This window comes from Toxorhynchites rutilus, chromosome 1, assembly GCF_029784135.1.
Source record: "Toxorhynchites rutilus septentrionalis strain SRP chromosome 1, ASM2978413v1, whole genome shotgun sequence".
Classification (NCBI taxonomy): domain Eukaryota; kingdom Metazoa; phylum Arthropoda; class Insecta; order Diptera; family Culicidae; genus Toxorhynchites; species Toxorhynchites rutilus.
In genome coordinates, this window is record NC_073744.1 from 97,063,165 (window position 1) to 97,083,841 (window position 20,677).

The window sequence follows — 20,677 nt, forward strand, 5'->3', positions numbered from 1 at the left end:
TTAGAAAGAACAGGACGCCCAGTGGGCATAGGTTAAATAATTTCTAAAACTTATCCCAAGATTGCTATTTCTCAAGTGACATTTATTCAGTGATAGGTTTTAAGCAAGTGTTTTTCAGCCAGTGAATTTATCCGCAAGTGTTTTTCCGCCAAGTGATTTCGGTGTTAGTTTTTGTAACTGCGTTGGCATTGTCCCCCGCCGTTACTGTCCTCCGCCGTTTTCGTCCCCTGTCGCACGTCGTATAGTCTACCTTGGTTTGTGAATATTTTTCCGCGCCTGGCTGTATTTCGATATAGCCAGGCCCCGATCATGGCTTCCAGCAGCTCCGGCGCCGGAAGGCCAACCAATATTTATAATGGTGTTCCCACCACTCGTACCTCGCCCAGATGGGCTGACCCTTTCGGTGGCAATTTACAAATCTTACTTTTGAGAACCACTGAAGGCAATCTTCTTCCATCGAATCCTTTTACGGTTTCCAAATCGATCCAAGGAGTGATCGGTAAGGAATTCAAAGATGCTAAACCTCAACGCGACGATAAAAATCGCTACATCTACAAGATGAAAAACTCGTCCAATTGCTTCTGGGTACAAAGTCACTGATCGACGAAACACCCATTGAAATTATATACCATCCCACCTTGAACCAACGCAAATGTGTTGTGTCCTGTCGTGACGCAATGTTTTTAAACGAAGATGTCCTCCTATCTGAACTAGCCGACCAAAATGTGATCGGTGTTAAGAAAATTTTAAGATTTGACCCAGTCATGAAGGAAAGAGTTCCTACTTCTACCATGATCCTTACCATAAACGGAACAGTTATCCCTGAAGCAATTAACTTCGGATTCCTCCGTGCTCCAACCAGGAATTTTTATCCAAACCCGATGCAATGCTTCGGATGCTTCGCTTTCGGCCACACTTCCAAAAAGTGCGCTAAAAAAATCCAACTTTGTCGCAACTGTGGTGTAGCCCACCCCGAACTTAACACAAATACTAATGATAAAGACAAAATCAAAAATTTTATTTGCAATGCACCTGCCTCTTGTGTGAACTGCAAGGGAAATCACGCCTCAACCAGTAGGAAGTGCCCAGCGTGGATCGCAGAGGATAACATTACCAGAGTCCGAATTGACCAAGGTGTGTCATATAAGGAAGCTAAATCCATTTTTGAGAACAAAAATGGTCCTTCCTTTGCTAGTAAGCTACAAGAAAGACTAGACAAAATTCAAAATACAGGTTGTTCTTAATGCAAATGCAACTGCACTCAGGCTAAGCCAATTTCTTCTGTAAAAGCAGTTCCAACCCCGTCCAGTAATCCACAGGAATCGGAACTCAGCACCTCCTCGTCAGATTCAGAATCCGACCCAGATATTTCAATGGAAATTGAAACAACCCCCTCCAACAAGAGGAAGAATACTAACAAAAGGTCAACCTCAGATGAATTCAAATCATCAGAAGAGGAAATTTTTCGAGGAAAAGAATTCAATAAGAAGAAATCCAAGAACCAAAAATACAACTCAACCCAACCATCCAACGAATCCAAACCATCCACTTCCCTCCAACCATCCACTTCATTCCAACCAACCACCGCATCCAAAACTAAAACATCCAACCAATCCAACCATTCAAACAAACCCACCCCACTTGGCAACAAACCAATTGCCAACGTTTCCAAAAATGATCCTAGACTAAAGAACAAATCCGGCAAATCTACCCATTCCTAATCTCATACCCTTCTCCCATCTTCGAACCCCTATTTACTTACCTCAGCCCACTTACCTTTTTCTCATTTTTAAAATTCACTCCTCTAGCTAGTAACAGCAACCCTTCGTCCTGTAACCAAACACCCAACCGAAAACTTGCTATTCAATGGAACTTGCGTGGGCTATCCACTTCCATGAACGAAATTAAGCTAATGTTAGCTGAGGAACAACATCTCCCACTAGCACTGGCTTTTCAAGAAGCTAAAAAAATCAATGTATCGCTCTTAGAGCGGGCATTTAGCGGCAAATTTTCATGGTATTTTAAGGAAGGGCCATCCTCGGGGCTTTTTGGAGCCTGCCTCGCTGTCCTGAGTGACCTTCCTCATACCGTCATCCCCATAGCATCATCATTACAAATATGTGCGATACAACTGAAGGGACCTCTACAGGTAACCCTTGCTTCCATTTATATTCCCCCATTGCACAGTAATTATATCGAAACGCAACTTACGGATGCCATCAAACAGTTACCGCACCCATTCGTCCTGATGGGTGACTTTAACGCCTCCCACTCTTCATGGGGAGGAAACAAATGTGACAAAAGAGGTAAAACAATTTTGGGAATCGTCCAAAAACTAAACCTCATCATACTTAACGATCACCGTCATACCAGGATAGATATCCATCACGGATCATCATCGGCCATTGACATCACGATTGCTTCCTGGGACCTCGCCCCCAGGTTGAGCTGGACCGTTGATAGTGACCTCAGAGGTAGTGATCATTTCCCCATCCACATCCGAACCCTGTCAAGAAACCCAAACATTCCTTTGCGCAGGAAATGGATATACCAGTCGGCGGACTGGGAAGGCTTCGAATCCACAATCAACAGCTTATGTTCTGAACATGAAAGCTGCTCTGTGGAAGAATTTACCCACGCCATTATTTTAGCGGCTGAACAAAATATCCACCGTACCAGTGGGAAACCCGGTCGAAAGGCTGTCCCATGGTGGAACGATGCAGTTGCACAGGCCATCAAAAGGAGAAGAAAATCCCTCCGTATCCTACGACGCCTTCCTGATGGAAGCGCTTGCAAAATGATTGCCCTAACAAACTTCCAAACGGCTAGAGCTCTAGCCAGGAAGGTAATAACCGAAGCCAAGAAAAAAGACGGGTGGGTAATGTCGGGGACATAACCGGAGTGACGTAGGACTATGCAAAGGGGACAGCTTTTGTTAAATATATATTTTAAATATATTGTTTTATTTTCTTCACCTACGTGAATACCTACCTATCTACCTGAAAAATGGATTAGTTTACTGTTTACTCTTTATGAATATGTTAATGGTTCTGAAAAGAACCTTTGGTGTTGTGTTTTTGTTATCAATCGATAATCCCATCTTGTTCGGCTAAACCTTCCTGTTTAGCGATTTGTTGTCACTCGCCACAGCTTTCACAGTTGGAAAATTTCTTCCCATCCAGCTTGTGACATATTTTACAGTAGATTACATTCAATGGCACGTCGCATTACCACCACTCAGTGCCGGATTGGAGGTAATTTTAACCTGTAATTGAACATTTGCGATGACAGTGGTACAGTGTCGACTTTCAATGTGGGATCATAATTTGGATCTCTATGTTTACAAAAATGTCCAACTAAATAAGTCACATTACATGTCCGTCCAATTAGCTAAATGTCGAACTAATTGTAGATTACTGTACTTTCAATCTGGAAACAATTTAAGAATTGGTGAAAATTGAATAATCAGGAAAGTCCCCAACTATCAATAAGCTCAGAACAACTGCCAAATTCACATACTCATCAAATCCTGGCAAACAAATTATGAAAACATCAATTTGTGTTTTATTATTATTTTGGATAATGTTTTAGAAAGCATTGAACTTTATTTCCTAAACTCTTTTTTGGAAGGTTTAATGGCCCTGAAAAGCGCCTTGTTTTATGGAATGGTTCCAATTTAGAAAACTTAGTACTCGTGGTTTTGAAAAAAACCATTTCGAACGCCCTCGATGCCGCCTTGTTCTGGATTTGCCACCAAAGCAGTTTGTATAAAGAACAAACTTTTTTCTTCTGCTACCTGATGCCGTTTTGCGATTGCGTTTGCCACTCGCCATTCGCTGCAACTGCCTGTTGTCTTGATGTCCGCCGAACCGAATGTGTTATGTTCCGAATGCAGGTTTTCTTATCGTCGCGAGCAGCTTTGCCAGCCAACTCGATCACTCCGGCGGCCGAAACTATATAACGCCGGCTAGGTGGACTGGTACACAGGTACTAACGCGCTCGACCTAGCTACCTTTTCCGGTGCAATTGGCGGATACACCTACGGGAAATTGCAGACCACCACGGTTCGAGCGAGATTTTGCCTTTCCCTTCTCTTTTCCTCCTTTGTTGAGTACACGATGCCGATGCCGTACAACCACACGGGTTTACGGTTTGAAAGAAAATAATATATTTTTTTGGGGTCCGCGTGTTTTATACTCTAGCGGTACACACTCACAGGATAGAGACAAATCGGCAGACTCAGCCAAAGGGGCGGGTCCAACGAGACGAACGAATGAGCGTTAAAAGGGAGCGATGGCAAAAAAATACATTCATTACGATTTGTTCGCTCGTTGGATTCACATACAGACTAAAAAGGGTCCTTTTCAGGATCACAAAAAGTCTAAAGAGTTTATTGTTTTGTTATCACTCGATATCCCCATCTTGTTCGGCTAAACCTTCCTGTTTAGCGATTTGTTGTCACTCGCCACAGCTTTCACAGTTGGAAAATTTCTTCCCATCCAGCTTGTGACATATTTTACAGTAAATTACATTCAATGGCACGTCGCATTACCACCACTCAGTGCCGGATTGGAGGTAATTTTAACCTGTAATTGAACATTTGCGATGACAGTGGTACAGTGTCGACTTTCAATGTGGGATCATAATTTGGATCTCTATGTTTACAAAAATGTCCAACTAAATAAGTCACATTACATGTCCGTCCAATTAGCTAAATGTCGAACTAATTGTAGATTACTGTACTTTCAATCTGGAAACAATTTAAGAATTGGTGAAAATTGATTAATCAGGAAAGTCCCCAACTATCAATAAGCTCAGAACAACTGCCAAATTCACATACTCATCAAATCCTGGCAAACAAATTATGAAAACATCAATTTGTGTTTTATTATTATTTTGGATAATGTTTTAGAAAGCATTGAACTTTATTTCCTAAACTCTTTTTTGGAAGGTTTAATGGCCCTGAAAAGCGCCTTGTTTTATGGAATGGTTCCAATTTAGAAAACTTAGTACTCGTGGTTTTGAAAAAAACCATTTCGAACGCCCTCGATGCCGCCTTGTTCTGGATTTGCCACCAAAGCAGTTTGTATAAAGAACAAACTTTTTTCTTCTGCTACCTGATGCCGTTTTGCGATTGCGTTTGCCACTCGCCATTCGCTGCAACTGCCTGTTGTCTTGATGTCCGCCGAACCGAATGTGTTATGTTCCGAATGCAGGTTTTCTTATCGTCGCGAGCAGCTTTGCCAGCCAACTCGATCACTCCGGCGGCCGAAACTATATAACGCCGGCTAGGTGGACTGGTACACAGGTACTAACGCGCTCGACCTAGCTACCTTTTCCGGTGCAATTGGCGGATACACCTACGGGAAATTGCAGACCACCACGGTTCGAGCGGGATTTTGCCTTTCCCTTCACTTTTCCTCCTTTGCCATATCCAACCATGGCTGCTTGTGTTGGTTTGTTGATGTGAGGTGATGCGAAACGATGTGGTGTACGGTTCGGATGAGAATGATCGTTACGGCAGCGGAGAGGGGATTTTTAAGCTGACTGGCTGGCTCGAGAATTACGCATGTGTGAGACTGCGACCAATGTTTCCCTCATTTTTTTCTTTTTCCTTCCCAATCGTGCTTCATTCTATTTCGCTGCTGCTCTGGTTGCCCGTTTTGGTAGGTACGATTTGAGGAGCACAAAATGGACCAATCAAAAATGGGCACATAGTGTATTTGGACAATGCTTGATATTTCACAATTATTCAATTATTTATCTCAAGAAAAATGAAATGTTATTCGTTATGATAGATGCGTAGATATATTTCCTATCAATTGATGCAAAAACCTTTGCGATCTATTGAGAAATGCTCGAGTTATAAGCGTTCCAAATCTTGCATTTTTTCCTACTTGTTCAGTGCCTAGATTTCCATTTCACCCCCTATATCTTCCGGTTAGACGTAGTCCTACGTCAAAACAGTTGGATGGAATTTCTTGATGGCATCAACCCTAATACTTCGACATCTGAACTTTGGAACAAGGTCAACTCTCTTAGTTGCAAGAAAGCTTCAAACTGCTATTCCCTCGAAATTAATGGCACCTTCTCCGAAGATCCAGGCATCATAGCCGACCATCTAGCCGACCACTTTGCCACTATTTCAGCCACCTCCAACTACACTAACGAATTCAAGGCTATTAAGGCGGAGGTGGAACTAAAAGTTTTTCCTCCTGCTTCGGAACAGGTCCACAAATACAACGATAAGTTCTCTTTGGACGAGTTGTTATGGGCAATAAAAATATCCAAAAGCAAATCAGCTGGCCCAGACGGAATCGAATATCCGATGATCAAGCATCACCTCTTCATGCAAAAAACCTACTCCTTCAGATATACAACGAATGTTGGGCTAACAGCTATTTCCCAGATGCATAGAAAATGGGCTTGGTAATACCTATCCCTGGAAGGATAGTATTCTCCGATCTAATCAAGTATGTCTGACACGTTTACGTATCGGGCATACACATTTAACACACTAATTCATCATGTGTGGATCGGAACCAACATTATGTGAGTCGTGCAATGTAAGACTCACGGTGGAACACATATTAATCACATGCTCTAGATTTAATGCTTCTAGAATAAAGTTTCAGGTTGCAGACACCATAAGGACAGCACTATCGGACGACGCCGTCGAAGAAAAAAGGACCATCGATTTCCTAAAGGATACAGGTTTATTTGAACAGATCTAATGTTTAATTACTACATTTACCTATACTGATAAAACTTTGTTTGTTTTCTCTTCTAATTTCAGCAAAAGATGAGCAGGTTTTTTACGCCCTTTTTAGAAGCGAGCTCCTCAAGCACACTAAAAGGGGCTTTTTCCCTGCTCCATTTGTTTGGTTGTGTTTTTGGCCCCAGAGCCGTGTAGGGTGCGGCAACACGACATACATCCATAGCGGTTACTAGTACTGGGTCGAGCGAGAATAATGAATTTTGCAGTAATTTTTTCTTAGTTTTCCTTTCAATTAAATTTCCCGCCCTCAAGGGCAAGAGACGAATGAACTCTCAGAGTTTAAAGTCTCTCTAATTCATTACCGATTACCGATTACCGTAACGATCATTCTCATCCAAACCGTACACCACATCGTTTCGCATCACAACACATCAACAAACCAACACAAGCAACCATGTCTGGACATGGCAAAGGAGGAAAGTCAAGGGAAAGGCAAAATCCCGCTCGAACCGTGTTGGTCTGCCGTTCCCCGTAGGTGTATTCGCCAATTGCTCCGCAAGGGTAGCTAGGTCGAGTGCGTTAGTACCAGTGCACCAGCCCACCTAGCTGGCGTTATATAGTTTCGGTCGCCGAAGTGAACGAGTTGGCTGGCAAAGCTGCTCGCGACGACAAGAAAATCCGCTTTCAGAACAGACCACATTCGGTTCGGTGTACATCAAGACAATAACAGGCAGTTGCAGCGAGTGGCGAGTGACAAACGCAATCGCAAAACGGCAGCTGGTAGCAGAAGAAAAAAGTTTGTTCTTTATACAAACTGCTTTAGTGGCAAATCCCGAACAAGGCGGCATCAAAGGCGTTCGAAATGTTTTGACGTAGGACTACGTCTTTCATTTCTATACCGGGGTGTAAAATCAAAGTTTCGAAAACGAAAGTGTTACGCCGGAGACCGAGATTTTGAGCGTTAATAGCTCCTAAACAACTGAACGAAATGGTATGATAAACACTTCATTCGAAAGATAAAATGTCTACGCGTTATATACTTGTTACTTTTTGATCCAAAAACTTGTTTCAATAGTCTTAAAATTGCTTTCAAAACAGGCTATTGAAATCACCAATCGGTATATAAGCGAGCGGCGCTCGGAAATCCACTCAGTTCTAATTGAACAGCGATTGGAGCATGTTGTCGCTGTTGCGGTGAAGCTCTTTATTTATCATGAAAGCGCGGATGAACGGTGTCACCAAGAGCCTGTTTGTGCACCCTAGGCCAGAAGGGAATCTATCAGGAGGAGAGTGATGCCACAAACGGTTCCCTGGGAAGACATCGCTACACACACATACACGCGCGGCTATTAACAGGTGGTTATCGAGTTGGCATTAACCACTGGTGGGCTTCCAGTATCGAGGAAAATGTGGAAATATCTAATCGTTACTGAAAATAATCTGCCAGTTCCTTTGGGAATTTTCAAAATATATTCATGTGAAAGAGTTTAATTGAATGTTTTCTATCCATGTAACACTGTGACCAAATATGTTTCAATCAAGTGCTATTAACAGGTGGTTATCGAGTTGGCATTAACCACTGGTGGGCTTCCAGTATCGAGGAAAATGTGGAAATATCTAATCGTTACTGAAAATAATCTGCCAGTTCCTTTGTGAATTTTCAAAATATATTCATGTGAAAGAGTTTAATTGAATGTTTTCTATCCATGTTACACTGTGACCAAATATGTTTCAATCAAGTGCTATTAACAGGTGGTTATCGAGTTGGCATTAACCAATGGTGGGCTTCCAGTATCGAGGAAAATGTGGAAATATCTAATCGTTACTGAAAATAATCTGCCAGTTCCTTTGGGAATTTTCAAAATATATTCATGTGAAAGAGTTTAATTGAATGTTTTCTATCCATGTAACACTGTGACCAAATACATTTGGTTTTGTGGTTTTTCAATCAATCGCAATTAACAGGATAGCTTCAGAAGATTATTCTTCCCCATCAGTAGGATATTTCCGTATCCAATATTGTATGCGCCCGCAATCGATTATTGCTCAGTCGCCGAAAGTTCCGAGCTCAGAGAGTTCATTCCCCTCTAGTTTGCCTTCCAAATTGCCATCGTAAACCACACCTTCTCTCGATTCAATCACACACAAAAAGCATACTTAAGCGATATTCTGGTGGTGAGACACATTCATTTTTCGTGAGGACATCGACAAGACAACATCATACTGATTTTAACCTCCGACCGAGAAGGTCACGTTTTTTTCAGCTCGGCAGTTTGGCGTTTTGGACAGCGGACTAGGACGTCTCCCCCTGGCGATTCCGAAGGAGTTATTTTTAATTATCTTTAAGTGGCAGCAGAAGGAGAGCGGGAAAAGGCAATAGCTCGTTTCGACCGTGGAGAGCGGGCGCTTACCGGCAAACCGGAAAAGCGCGCGCTTTTTACGGCGTCACTGACGCCACGCCCCCTTTTTCCGGGGAGTGTTGCCAATTATTTTGTAGCGATTGTAGTGATCTCTAGTTATAATTAAAAAAAAAAAGAAATAACACGCGCATACGGACAGTGAAGTGACAGTAGGAAAAACAGTTTTAATATAATTTTGGAAGTTTATTCGCGATAATTGGTGGTTTTGTGCTCCTGCTAAAAAAGTGCGAATTTCTGGACACATATCCCCAAGTGTAAAGACCCAACAAAATTTCTCAGTGTTTTCATCTGAAGATTAACCCACTTGTCGGCTATACCTAGGGGATAGCCTGACAACAGCATGGCTTCCAGTAGCTCCGGGCCTCCGGGAGGCCGGGCTACAAATTTTACGAGGGTAAACCTACCCAACGTACTGCTCCAAGATGGGCCGATCCACTGAACGGCAACCTACAGATCCTGTTACTACGTGCCACAGGAGAGAACGTGATTCCGGCTAACCCGTTCGTCGTGAGTAAGACGATCGCCAACGCTGTAGGAAAGAAGTACTACACAGCGCGACCGCAACGAGACGACAAGAAGAGGACGCAATATATCCTTACGGCCAAGGACGAAGATATCATTGGTAAGCTCCTCTTAATCAACAAATTAATTGATGAAACCCCTATTGAAGTGATTTACCACCCAACCCTTAACCAACGCAAATGTGTTGTTACTTGTCGTGATGTCATGGACATCAAAGAATCCGAACTGGTGACAGAGCTTTCCGATCAAGGTGTGATCGATGTCAAGCGCATCACCAGAAAGGAGAACAATATTGTTGTACCAACTGCCACTCTTATTTTGACGATTCGTGGAACTGTTGTTCCCGATTTCATTAATTTTGGATTTATTCGGGCTGGGACTAGAAATTTCTACCCCAACCCAATGCAATGCTTTAAGTGTTACAAATTTGGACATACTAGCAAACGATGCAAACGCGAGAACCCGCTTTGCCGAAATTGTGGACAGGAACATCCAGAACAAAAGGATGGAATTAAAACCTGCAACGCTTCAGCATTTTGCTTGAATTGCCAAGGGGACCATTCCTCTTCGAATAGGAAATGCCCCGTATGGCAAACCGAGAACAACATCACAAAAATCAGAATCGATTATGGTATCTCCTACAAAGAGGCGAAAGAAAAACACAACGGTCAAAATAATGGACCAACTTTTGCAAGTGTTCTGCAAGACAGACTCTCCAACTTGCAAAAGCCAACACCCAGCTGCAACTGCAAATGTAACTGCGCCTCGGCCGCTTCGGCCTCTTCTAGCCGCGAAAGCACTCCCCCAATTGACACTACAATCGATACTTCCATGACAGAGTCGACAACCGACAGCTCAACAACGGAATCTGAAAACGAATCAGTCATTTCAATGGACACTTCTGATGTTCCAAACAAAAATAAAAATAAAAGAAAAATGGCGAAAGGATCATCTTCAGATTCAGATCAAAAATCCGAAGATGAAATCCAAACAAACAAGGACAAGAAAAGAACTAAGAATGAACAAAGAACTACACCACCAACAAATAACAACACAACACCAACAGAAAACAACAACAACACACATCAAACAAAAAACAACAATAACAACAACAGCAACGCACATTCAACAAAAAACAATACTAACACAACAAACACTCCAAAGACTTCTACACCAAACAAAAACAACACCAATACCTCAAAGAAAGCTTCTCTTTCCAAGGGTAAAGGACCATCGAACTAATTCTCTTTGAATAGTTCGAACATACACACAATTAAGACTTAGGAATTAGAGTTAAAAACACCAACACATTCACTCCAACACAGAAATTCGGGATACAATGGAACATCAGAAGTATCCGACGAAATATTCTAGAACTGAAAATGCTTATTTCAAACTCTAATCCCACAGTCATAGCCCTTCAAGAAACTATGACTCCAAACAACTTCGATAAACACTTCATCTCAAAATATATCACATATTTCAAAGAGGGTCCCAACCCCTCAAAAAACGGAGTTGCAATCGCAATCAAAGATGGCACTCCACATGATCTTCTTCCCATTACCACTGATCTTCAGGCAGTGGTAGTGCGCATTAAACACCCCTTTCCAATCACCGTCGTTAGCATCTACATCACTTATGATTCCGATCCGAACACTCTACGCGGCCAACTGGACCATCTGTTCGCCCAACTTCCCGCCCCAATCATGCTTATGGGTGATTTCAACGCCCACTCATACGCCTGGGGAGGTGCATACCTCGATCGAAAAGGATCCATCATTGAGGATTTCATATCCGACCATTCTCTTCTACTTCTTAACAACGGCCAACACACCAGAATCCATTATTCTGGTACTACTTCAGCCATCGATCTCACTATAGTATCAGACAAACTATCTTCAAAACTTTCTTGGAACATCCACGATGATACTTGCGGAAGCGATCATTTTCCAATCTTCACTTCCTTCGGCCAAACTTCTCCAGAGTTTTCAACAAGGCTAAGATGGAAATTTGAATACGCTGACTGGGCTGGCTATCAGTTTGACATTGAAAACCGCCTCTCCGCTAAACGAGATTGGACAGCCGAGGAATTCTCCAAAGTTGTCCTAGAAGTTGCAATGGTGCACATCCCCAGAACCAGTGGCATCCCTGGCAGGAAATGTGTCCCATGGTGGTCGCCTGAGCTGAAGGCAGCGATCAAAGGTCGACGTAAGGCCCTACGCAAATTAAGAAAGGCCCATCCGGACAGCCCACTGAGACCCACTCTGCTTACAGAGTTCCAAAGGGCTCGCGAAGCTAAGACTGCTATCAACACAGCCAAACACAACAGTTGGGTTAAATTCGTCAGCGAAATTAATCCCAACGCGTCAACAAAGGAGTTATGGAGTAAGATTGGCAGGCTTCATGGAAAGAAAAGAAGCAAAGAATATAATCTTCTAATTAACGGTCAATACACCAATGACCGGAAAATCATCGCCGAGGCGTTTGGAGATTTCTTTGCTTCCGCCTCCTCCAATCAAAACTACGACCAAACCTTTCTAACCCACAAAACGGAATGCGAAAGAATTCCCATCGATTTTCATACCGATGTGGAATTTGACTTCAACAAAAACCTCTCCCTCAAAGAGCTCGATTGGGTACTGAACAAAGTCAAACAAGGATCCACAGGACCTGATGACATCAGCTACCCTATGCTTAAGAATCTACCCCATCTCGGGAAAAAAGCACTTCTGAAGCTCCTCAACAAAGTCTGGGACAGTGGAACCCTCCCCAGTTGCTGGAAAGAGGGTTTAATGATCTGTATCCCGAAACCAGACATGAACAACCATCTTCTTGACAATTTCCGCCCCATCACTCTCCTAAGTTGTGTTGGGAAAGTCTTGGAAAAAATGGTCAATCGACGCTTAACGACTTTTCTAGAGTCAAATAAGCTGATTGATCCCAGACAATTCGCCTTCCGTGCGGGAAAAGGTACAGAAGATTGCCTTGTAGCAATCGAAAAAATCCTAGACGACGCAACTGAAAAATTACACCACATTGATATTGTTTCCCTGGATTTATCCAAGGCCTTCGATCGGGCATGGAGGTACCCAGTGCTGAAAAGCCTTTTCGACTGGGGGATTCGTGGGAGATTAGGTCTCTTCGTTAAAAGTTTTCTAGAAAACCGGTCTTTCAAAACCGTTATTAACAACCACCAATCTTCTCTAAAAATCCCAGAAAACGGCTTCCCACAAGGCTCAGCACTTTCACCAACCCTCTTCAACATTGCCATGCAATCTCTATTCGAGATTATCCCGGACCATATAAAGGTCATAGTCTATGCAGATGACATCACTCTTATCTCTACGAGCTGCTTCGGCTTAATTCAGAGAAAGAGGCTTCAAAAAACCTTAGACTCCATCCAAAACTGGGCTCTAAAAACAGGTTTTAAAATTTCCCCGGAGAAATCCAAACACATACATATCGGAAAAGCTCTCAGAAGGAGAACCTATCTTCAGCTCAACAAAATCCCGTTCCCTACAATGAGGACATTGAAAATACTAGGGGTTACTTTCGACAAGAAACTCAACTTCCTATCACATTCCCAAAAGACCAAAATAGCCACCAGAAAGAAATTGAACATCATCAAGGCTATCGCAGGCAACCTAGCCTCTGGCCATAGAAAGACGCTGCTAAATGTTGTAAATGTTTGGTTGGTCCCACAAATCCTTTACGGAATAGGCACCTTCAGCCGTGGAGGGGACAAGGTGTTAAACACCATTCAACCAATTTACAATAAAGCAATTCGGCTCGCAATTGGCGCTTTTCCCACCAGTCCTACTCCTGCTGTAATGGCAGAAAGTGGGCAACTTCCCTTCACCCACCTGGTAACAAAAGCCATCACGAATAAAGCCATCCGTCACTTGTCACTCCCCGAAAGCGACCACAATGTCCCATTAATACATAGAGCTAAAACATGGTTCAAAAATCTCACGAACAAAGATCTTCCGGATATATGTGAACGTTCATCTGCGACGGGAAGAAATTGGAACGTCAAACCGCCGAACATTAACCTTGAACTTCTCAAGGCAGTTCGGGCGGGAGACCCTTCTCCAAAAGTCAAAGCCTGCTTCAATAACCTCGTTGCATCCAATTTTCAAATCAACCACCAGGTATACACAGATGGTTCAGTCAGTGCCGATGGAGTTGGATGTGGAATCTTTGAGAGTAGATACACGGGTAGCTTTTCTCTTCCACCGCAATGCTCCATCTTCAGTGCGGAAGCTTTCGCCCTTCTAATAGCTACCCAAGAATGCACCCATGAGTTTCTTCCTACCACAATATTCTCAGACTCAGCTAGCTGTCTCCACGATCTTCTAAGTGGAAACAGCAAACACCCATGGATTAAGCAAACAGAAGAGGCTGCTTCAAATAAAAACATCTCCTTCTGCTGGGTTCCTGGTCACTCAGGAATCCGCGGAAACACAGCCGCCGACATACTGGCCGGCAAGGGCAGCAAAATAGAACCCCCAGACATGCCCTGTCCTCCATCTGACATTGTCCGCTGGGTAAAACAGCAAGTCCGTGAAAGCTGGGACATAGGTTGGATAAACAGCCGTCCCACCCATCTTCTTCAAATTAAAAATTCCACTCTTCCTTGGGAGGACCGTCTCAATAGTAAGGAAAGGCAAGTCCTTACCCGTCTTCGAATTGGGCACACTAACTTCACCCACTCACACTTGTTCTGCAGAGCCGAAAAACCCCAATGTGCTTGCAACGAAGCTCCGGTTTCCGTTAGCCACCTTTTACTTGAATGTCAACATACCAAAGATGCTCGAGTCCGACACAACATAGGTCAGAGTCTCCGAGATATCCTCAGTAGAGACGAGACCCAAGAAACCAATTTAATTGCGTTTCTGAAAGAAACCGACTTCTTTGGTAAAATCTAAACCGAAATACTAAATACCTTGGAAATTGCTTATTTAAGTTCGCCACTTCACAGTCATGTATGCGTGTTTATGTGTGTATACACATGTATGTACGGGTCGGAAGGAAGGTATTCATACATGTATATACACGCATTCAATAATAATAAATAACAAATAATATAATATATACTTTCATACCCACATCTATCTTCTATCCATTACATTATACTTTAATCAACTTCCTATTCCTACAGCCACACTCACCAAGGAGGATAAATTCATTAAATAAACCTCTCCATTTTTCAGCTATACTATATACCATTAAATCCAAAACCACTATATTTTATTATCTATTCAAACTGTATTTCATTTCATTTCACCCCACCCCACACCTACTCCTCCCCTCTTTCCTTCCCATACCACTCCCGCCCCCTCCCACTCCACTAATCCCACCCAAATCCTTTCCACTCCTTTCCTTCCTATCCTCCTGAGAGGGGCCGTTTTGTTTTTTGGCTTTGGAACACGCCTTTCGCTAGGTCACTTGTGCTTCGTTTCTGCTTTGGTCCTCGGATCAGTAAATTTTTACTTTTCTTTACAGCATATATAAATATCTTATGAAGCATAGGATCCCTTCCTACCTTCTTTTTTAACCGAGAGTCGAGTGGACAGATCTGATGAGTGATTTTGTTTGGTTTCCCTTTCGCCAGTCCCCTCTGGGCTGGTTTTATTGTGGCTCTTCACTGGGCTAGAGGCGAATGAACTGCAAAGTAAAGCCTCTTAAAAAAGACGGGTGGGTAATGTCGGGGACATAACCGGAGTGACGTAGGACTATACAAAGGGGACAGCTTTTGCTAAATATATATTTCAAATATATTGTTTTATTTTCTTCTCCTTCGTGAATACCTACCTATCTACCTGAAAAATGGATTAGTTTACTGTTTATGAACATGTTGGGGGTTCTGAAAAGAACTCTTGGTGTTGTGTTTTTGCGTTTTTTTTTACAAACTTGATTCTTGATTTTTTTTCTGAAGGCTTTGTACTTATTAAATGTTCAAAGCCGGGCATCTTTCGGCGTATGCACATATCGTACAATCAAAATGATGGCTGTGATAGGGAATGCATAGGTGGTCATCAGCTCATTCACTATCATATATTTCACTATTGAGCATATTATCGTCCCTTAAACTGTGGTTTCGGAGACGAATGAATTGTAAGATTTGTAGTCTCCGCAAACAAAATAATTAAAAATGAAACAGAACTGAGGTTTTGGAGACGAACTTTACGATCTGTCGAGAAATAAACGAGCTATAAGCGTTCTGAAAAACCAACAGTAAATACAGGGACGGATGACCTTCGGATTAAAGTCCTTTAAAATAAGAACAGAGCAGCAGGAAATACATAGCTCATCATGTTGCTCCTTAGTTATTTTTCTATACAATGCAGATGTAACGTCCGTCAATTTTCAACATCAGTTATCAACCAAAGAAAGCAGTTCTTGCTACCGAGAAATTTCGTTAATGCCATCCTGCATACAATGTGTTGTAATTTGAAGCCACTTTTAATTCGGAAACCATGTATGGATTTGTGAAAACTGAATGATCAATTTAAAAGACCTCAGCCACCAATAAGCTCAAGAACAAGCATAAACAAAATAAATCCGTTTATATTATATGTCATATTATGTCAGTTTAGAATGCATTGTGAAATGTATTGTGAAAAACTTTTAATAACTCTTCTTTGAAAGGTTTAATGGCCCTGAAAAAGGCCATGTTTTACGGTGGCTGGTTTTGCCACCAAAGCAGTCTGTATAAACAAACTTTTTCCTTCTACCTGCTGCCGTTTTGCGATTGCGTTTGCCACTCGCTGAAACTAGTTGTTGCCACCGAACCGAATGTGCTCTGTTCTGTAGGCGGGTTTTCTTATTGTCGTGAGCAGATTTGAAAGCCAACTCGAGCACTCCGGCGGGCGAAATTCTATAACCGCTATTAGGTACACTGGTGCTCCGGCACCAATCCGTTGATGCGATGTGATGTGAACCGATGCCATACAATCGAACTGATTTATGGTTTGAAAGAGAATGATATATTTTTCTGCGGGTCCGTGCGTTTTGTACTTTGGCGGTACACGCTCACAGGATAGAGATAAATCAGCAGACTCAGCCAAAGGGGCGAGTCCAACGAGACGAACGAATGAGCGTTAAAAGGGAGCGATGGCAAAAAAATACATTCATTACTATTTGTTCGCTCGTTGGATTCACATGCAGTTGTTTCTAACAAACACGAAGGTACCGAAGACTAGTGGAATAATGGAAAAGCCGCCAAAAAGTTCGGCACGGCGCAGAAGAATATCTCGGAAACCGACAAGAAGGAGGAGAAGGAATCATATGCTATCTACATCATAAGGTGCTGCATCCGGATCATCCCGACACCGCTTTCTCATCGAAGGCGATGAGCGTCATGAGCTTCGTCAATGCATCTTTGAGCGTATCGTAGCGGAAGCCCCGCGTCTGAGACACTACAATAAGTGGACAACCATTACGGCGAGGGAAATTCAGATCGCAATCAGTCTGTTGCTGCCCGGTGAACTTGCATGCGGTTTCCGAAGGTACCAAAGCGGTGAAGAAGTATACCAGCTCCAAATAAAGAGCGTTTTCCGACTGCTGATTCGAAAGCAAACACTAAAAAGGGTCCTTTTCAGGACCACAAAACCATCTTTAATCTAAAGAGTTTATTGTTTTGTTATCACTCGATATACCCATCTTGTTCGGCTAAACCTTCCTGTTTAGCGATTGCGTTTGCCACTCGCCACAGGATTCACAGTTGGAAAATTTCTTCCCATCCAGCTTGGGACATGTTGTACTGTAAATTACATTTAATGCGATATGCCGAAGCACCACTCAGTGTCGCATTGGAGGCGATTTTAACCTGTAATTAAACATTTGCGATGACAGTGGTACAGCTTTCACAGTTGGAAAATTTTATCCCATCCAGCTTGGGACATGTTGGGTCATAACTTGGACCCCGAACTCCATGTTTACAAAAATGTCCAACTAAATATGTCGCATTACAGGTCAGTCCAATTAGCTAAATGTCGAACTAAATGTAAATTAATGTACTTTCAATCTGGAAGCAATTTAAGAATTGAATAATCGAGAAAGTCTCCAACCATCAATACGCTCAGTACAACTGCCAAATTCTCAAACTCATCATATTCTGGCAAACAAATTGTGAAAAAATCAATTTGTGTTTTATTATTATTTTGGATAACATTTTAGAATGCATTGAACTGTATTTCGTAAACTCTTTTTTGAAAGATTTAATGGCCCTGATAAGCGCCATGTTTTATGGAATGGTTCCAATTTAGAAAACTTAGTACTCGTGGTTTTGAAAAAAAAAACATTTCGAACGCCCTCGATGCCGCCTTGTTCTGGATTTACCACCAAAGCAGTTTGTATAAAGAACAACCTTTTTTCTTCTGCTACCTGATGCCGTTTTGCGATTGCGTTTGCCACTCGCCACTCGCTGCAACTGCCTGTTGTTGTCTTGATGTCCACCGAACTGAATGTGGTCTGTTCCTAATGCGGGTTTTCTTATCGTCGCAAGCAGCTTTGCCAGCCAACTCGATCACTTCGGCGGCCGAAACTATATAACGCCGGCTAGGTGGACTGGTGCACGCGCTCGGCCAAGCTACCCTTGCGGAGCAATTGGCGGATACACATACGGGGAACTGGAGACCAACACTGTTCGAGCGGGATTTTGCCTTTCCCTTCACTTTTCCTCCTTTGCCATGTCCAGACATGGCTGCTTGTGTTGGTTTGTTGATGTGATGTGATGCGAAACGATGTGGTGTACGGTTTGGATGAGAATGATTGTTACGGAAGGAAGGAAGGTCTTGTATTATAGAGACTTTAAACTTTTGCAGTTCATTCGTCTCTAGCCTTGAGAAAGGCCCTTTGAAAACTCTACTCTGTTTACTCCAGCGCTACCACCTCCACCCTCTTGCCTTGAGAAAGGCACTCGATCCCTCGCCGTCCAGCTCGTCCAGCAACGATGTTGTCCAGTCGGTGTCCACACAAAGAATGATCGTTACGGCAGCGGAGCGGGGATTTTTAAGCTGACTGGCTGGCTCGAGAATTTTCTTTTTTTTTCTTTTTCCTTTCCAATCGTGCTTCATTGTATTTCGCTGCTGCTCTGGTTGCCCGTTTTGGTCGGTACGATTTGAGGAGCACAAAATGGACCAATCAAAAATGGGCACATTTTGCATTTGAACAATGCTTGATATTTCACAATTATTCAATTATTTATCTGAAGAAAAATGAAATTTTATTCGTTATGATAGACGCGTAGATATATTTCCTATCAATTGATGCAAAAACCTTTGCGATCTATTGAGAAATGCTCGAGTTATAAGCGTTCCAAATCTTGCATTTTTTCCTACTTGTTCAGTGCCTAGATTTTCATTTCACACCCTATATCTTCCGGTTAGACGTAGTCCTACGTCAAAACAAAGAAAGAAGAAGAAGACAACATCGTTGCCTAACGTGCTGGAGGAGGTGGACGGCGAAGGATCGACACATACACGCGCAGAACTCTTTCCGTTAGGATGCCATTCAGCATCGAGAAAGTTCCGGAAAGATCTAATCATTGCTGGAAAATAATCTGCCAGTTCCTTTGGGAATTTTCAAAATATATTCATGTGAAAGAGTTTAATTGAATGTTTTCTATCCATGTAACACTGTGACCAAATATGTTTCAATCAAGTGCTATTAACAGGTGGTTATCGAGTTGGTATTAACCACTGGTGGGCTTCCAGTATCGAGGAAAATGTGGAAATAACTAATCGTTACTGAAAATAATCTGCCAGTTCCTTTGAGAATTTTCAAAATATATTCATGTTAAAGAGTTTATTAGAATGTTTTCTTTCCATGTAACACTGTGATCAAATACATTTGGTTTTGTGGTTTTTCAATCAATCGCAATTAACAGGATAGCTTCAGAAGATTATTCTTCCCCATCAGTAGGATATTTCCGTATCCAATATTGTATGCGCCCGCAATCGATTATTGCTCAGTCGCCGAAAGTTCCGAGCTCAGAGAGTTCATTCCCCTCTAGTTTGCCTTCCAAATTACCATTGTAAACCACACCTTCTCTCGATTCAATCACACACAAAAAGCATACTTAAGCGATATTCTGGTGGTGAGACACATTCATTTTTCGTGAGGACATCGACAAGACAACATCGTTGCCTAACGTGCTGGAGGAGGTGGACGGCGAAGGATCGACACATACACGCGCAGAACTCTTTCCGTTAGGATGCCATTCAGCATCGAGAAAGTTCCGGAAAGATCTAATCATTGCTGGAAAATAATCTGCCAGTTCCTTTGGGAATTTTCAAAATATATTCATGTGAAAGAGTTTAATTGAATGTTTTCTATCCATGTAATACTGTGACCAAATATGTTTCAATCAAGTGCTACTAACAGGTGGTTATCGAGTTGGTATAAACCACTGGTGGGCTTCCAGTATCGAGGAAAATGTGGAAATAACTAATCGTTACTGAAAATAATCTGCCAGTTCCTCTGGGAATTTTCAAAATATATTCATGTGAAAGAGTTTAATTGAATGTTTTCTATCCATGTACACTGTGACCAAATATGTTTCAATCAAGTGCTATTAACAGGTGGTTATCGAGTTGGCATTAACCACTGGTGGGCTTCCAGTATCGAGGAAAATGTGGAAATATCTAATCGTTACTGAAAATAATCTGCCAGTTCCTTTGGAAATTTTCAAAATATATTCATGTGAAAGAATTTAATTGAATGTTTTCTATCCATGTAACACTGTGACCAAATATGTTTCAATCAAGTGCTATTAACAGGTGGTTATCGAGTTGACATTAACCACTGGTGGGCTTCCAGTATCGAGGAAAATGTGGAAATATCTAATCGTTACTGAAAATAATCTGCCAGTTCCTTTGGGAATTTTCAAAATATATTCATGTGAAAGAGTTTAATTGAATGTTTTCTATCCATGTACACTGTGACCAAATATGTTTCAATCAAGTGCTATTAACAGGTGGTTATCGAGTTGGCATTAACCACTGGTGGGCTT

General features: G+C 42.2%; 1 protein-coding gene across 1 annotated transcript; it reads left to right on the plus strand.

The window, feature by feature from the left end:
• The first annotated feature begins 309 nt into the window (after positions 1–309).
• Positions 310–1,721, plus strand: LOC129761217 (uncharacterized). The gene is made up of 2 exons (XM_055758932.1): positions 310–585; positions 1,266–1,721. Exons 1-2 carry the CDS (start codon positions 310–312, stop codon positions 1,719–1,721), a joined length of 732 nt encoding a protein of 243 aa, XP_055614907.1.
• The last annotated feature ends 18,956 nt before the right edge of the window (positions 1,722–20,677 follow it).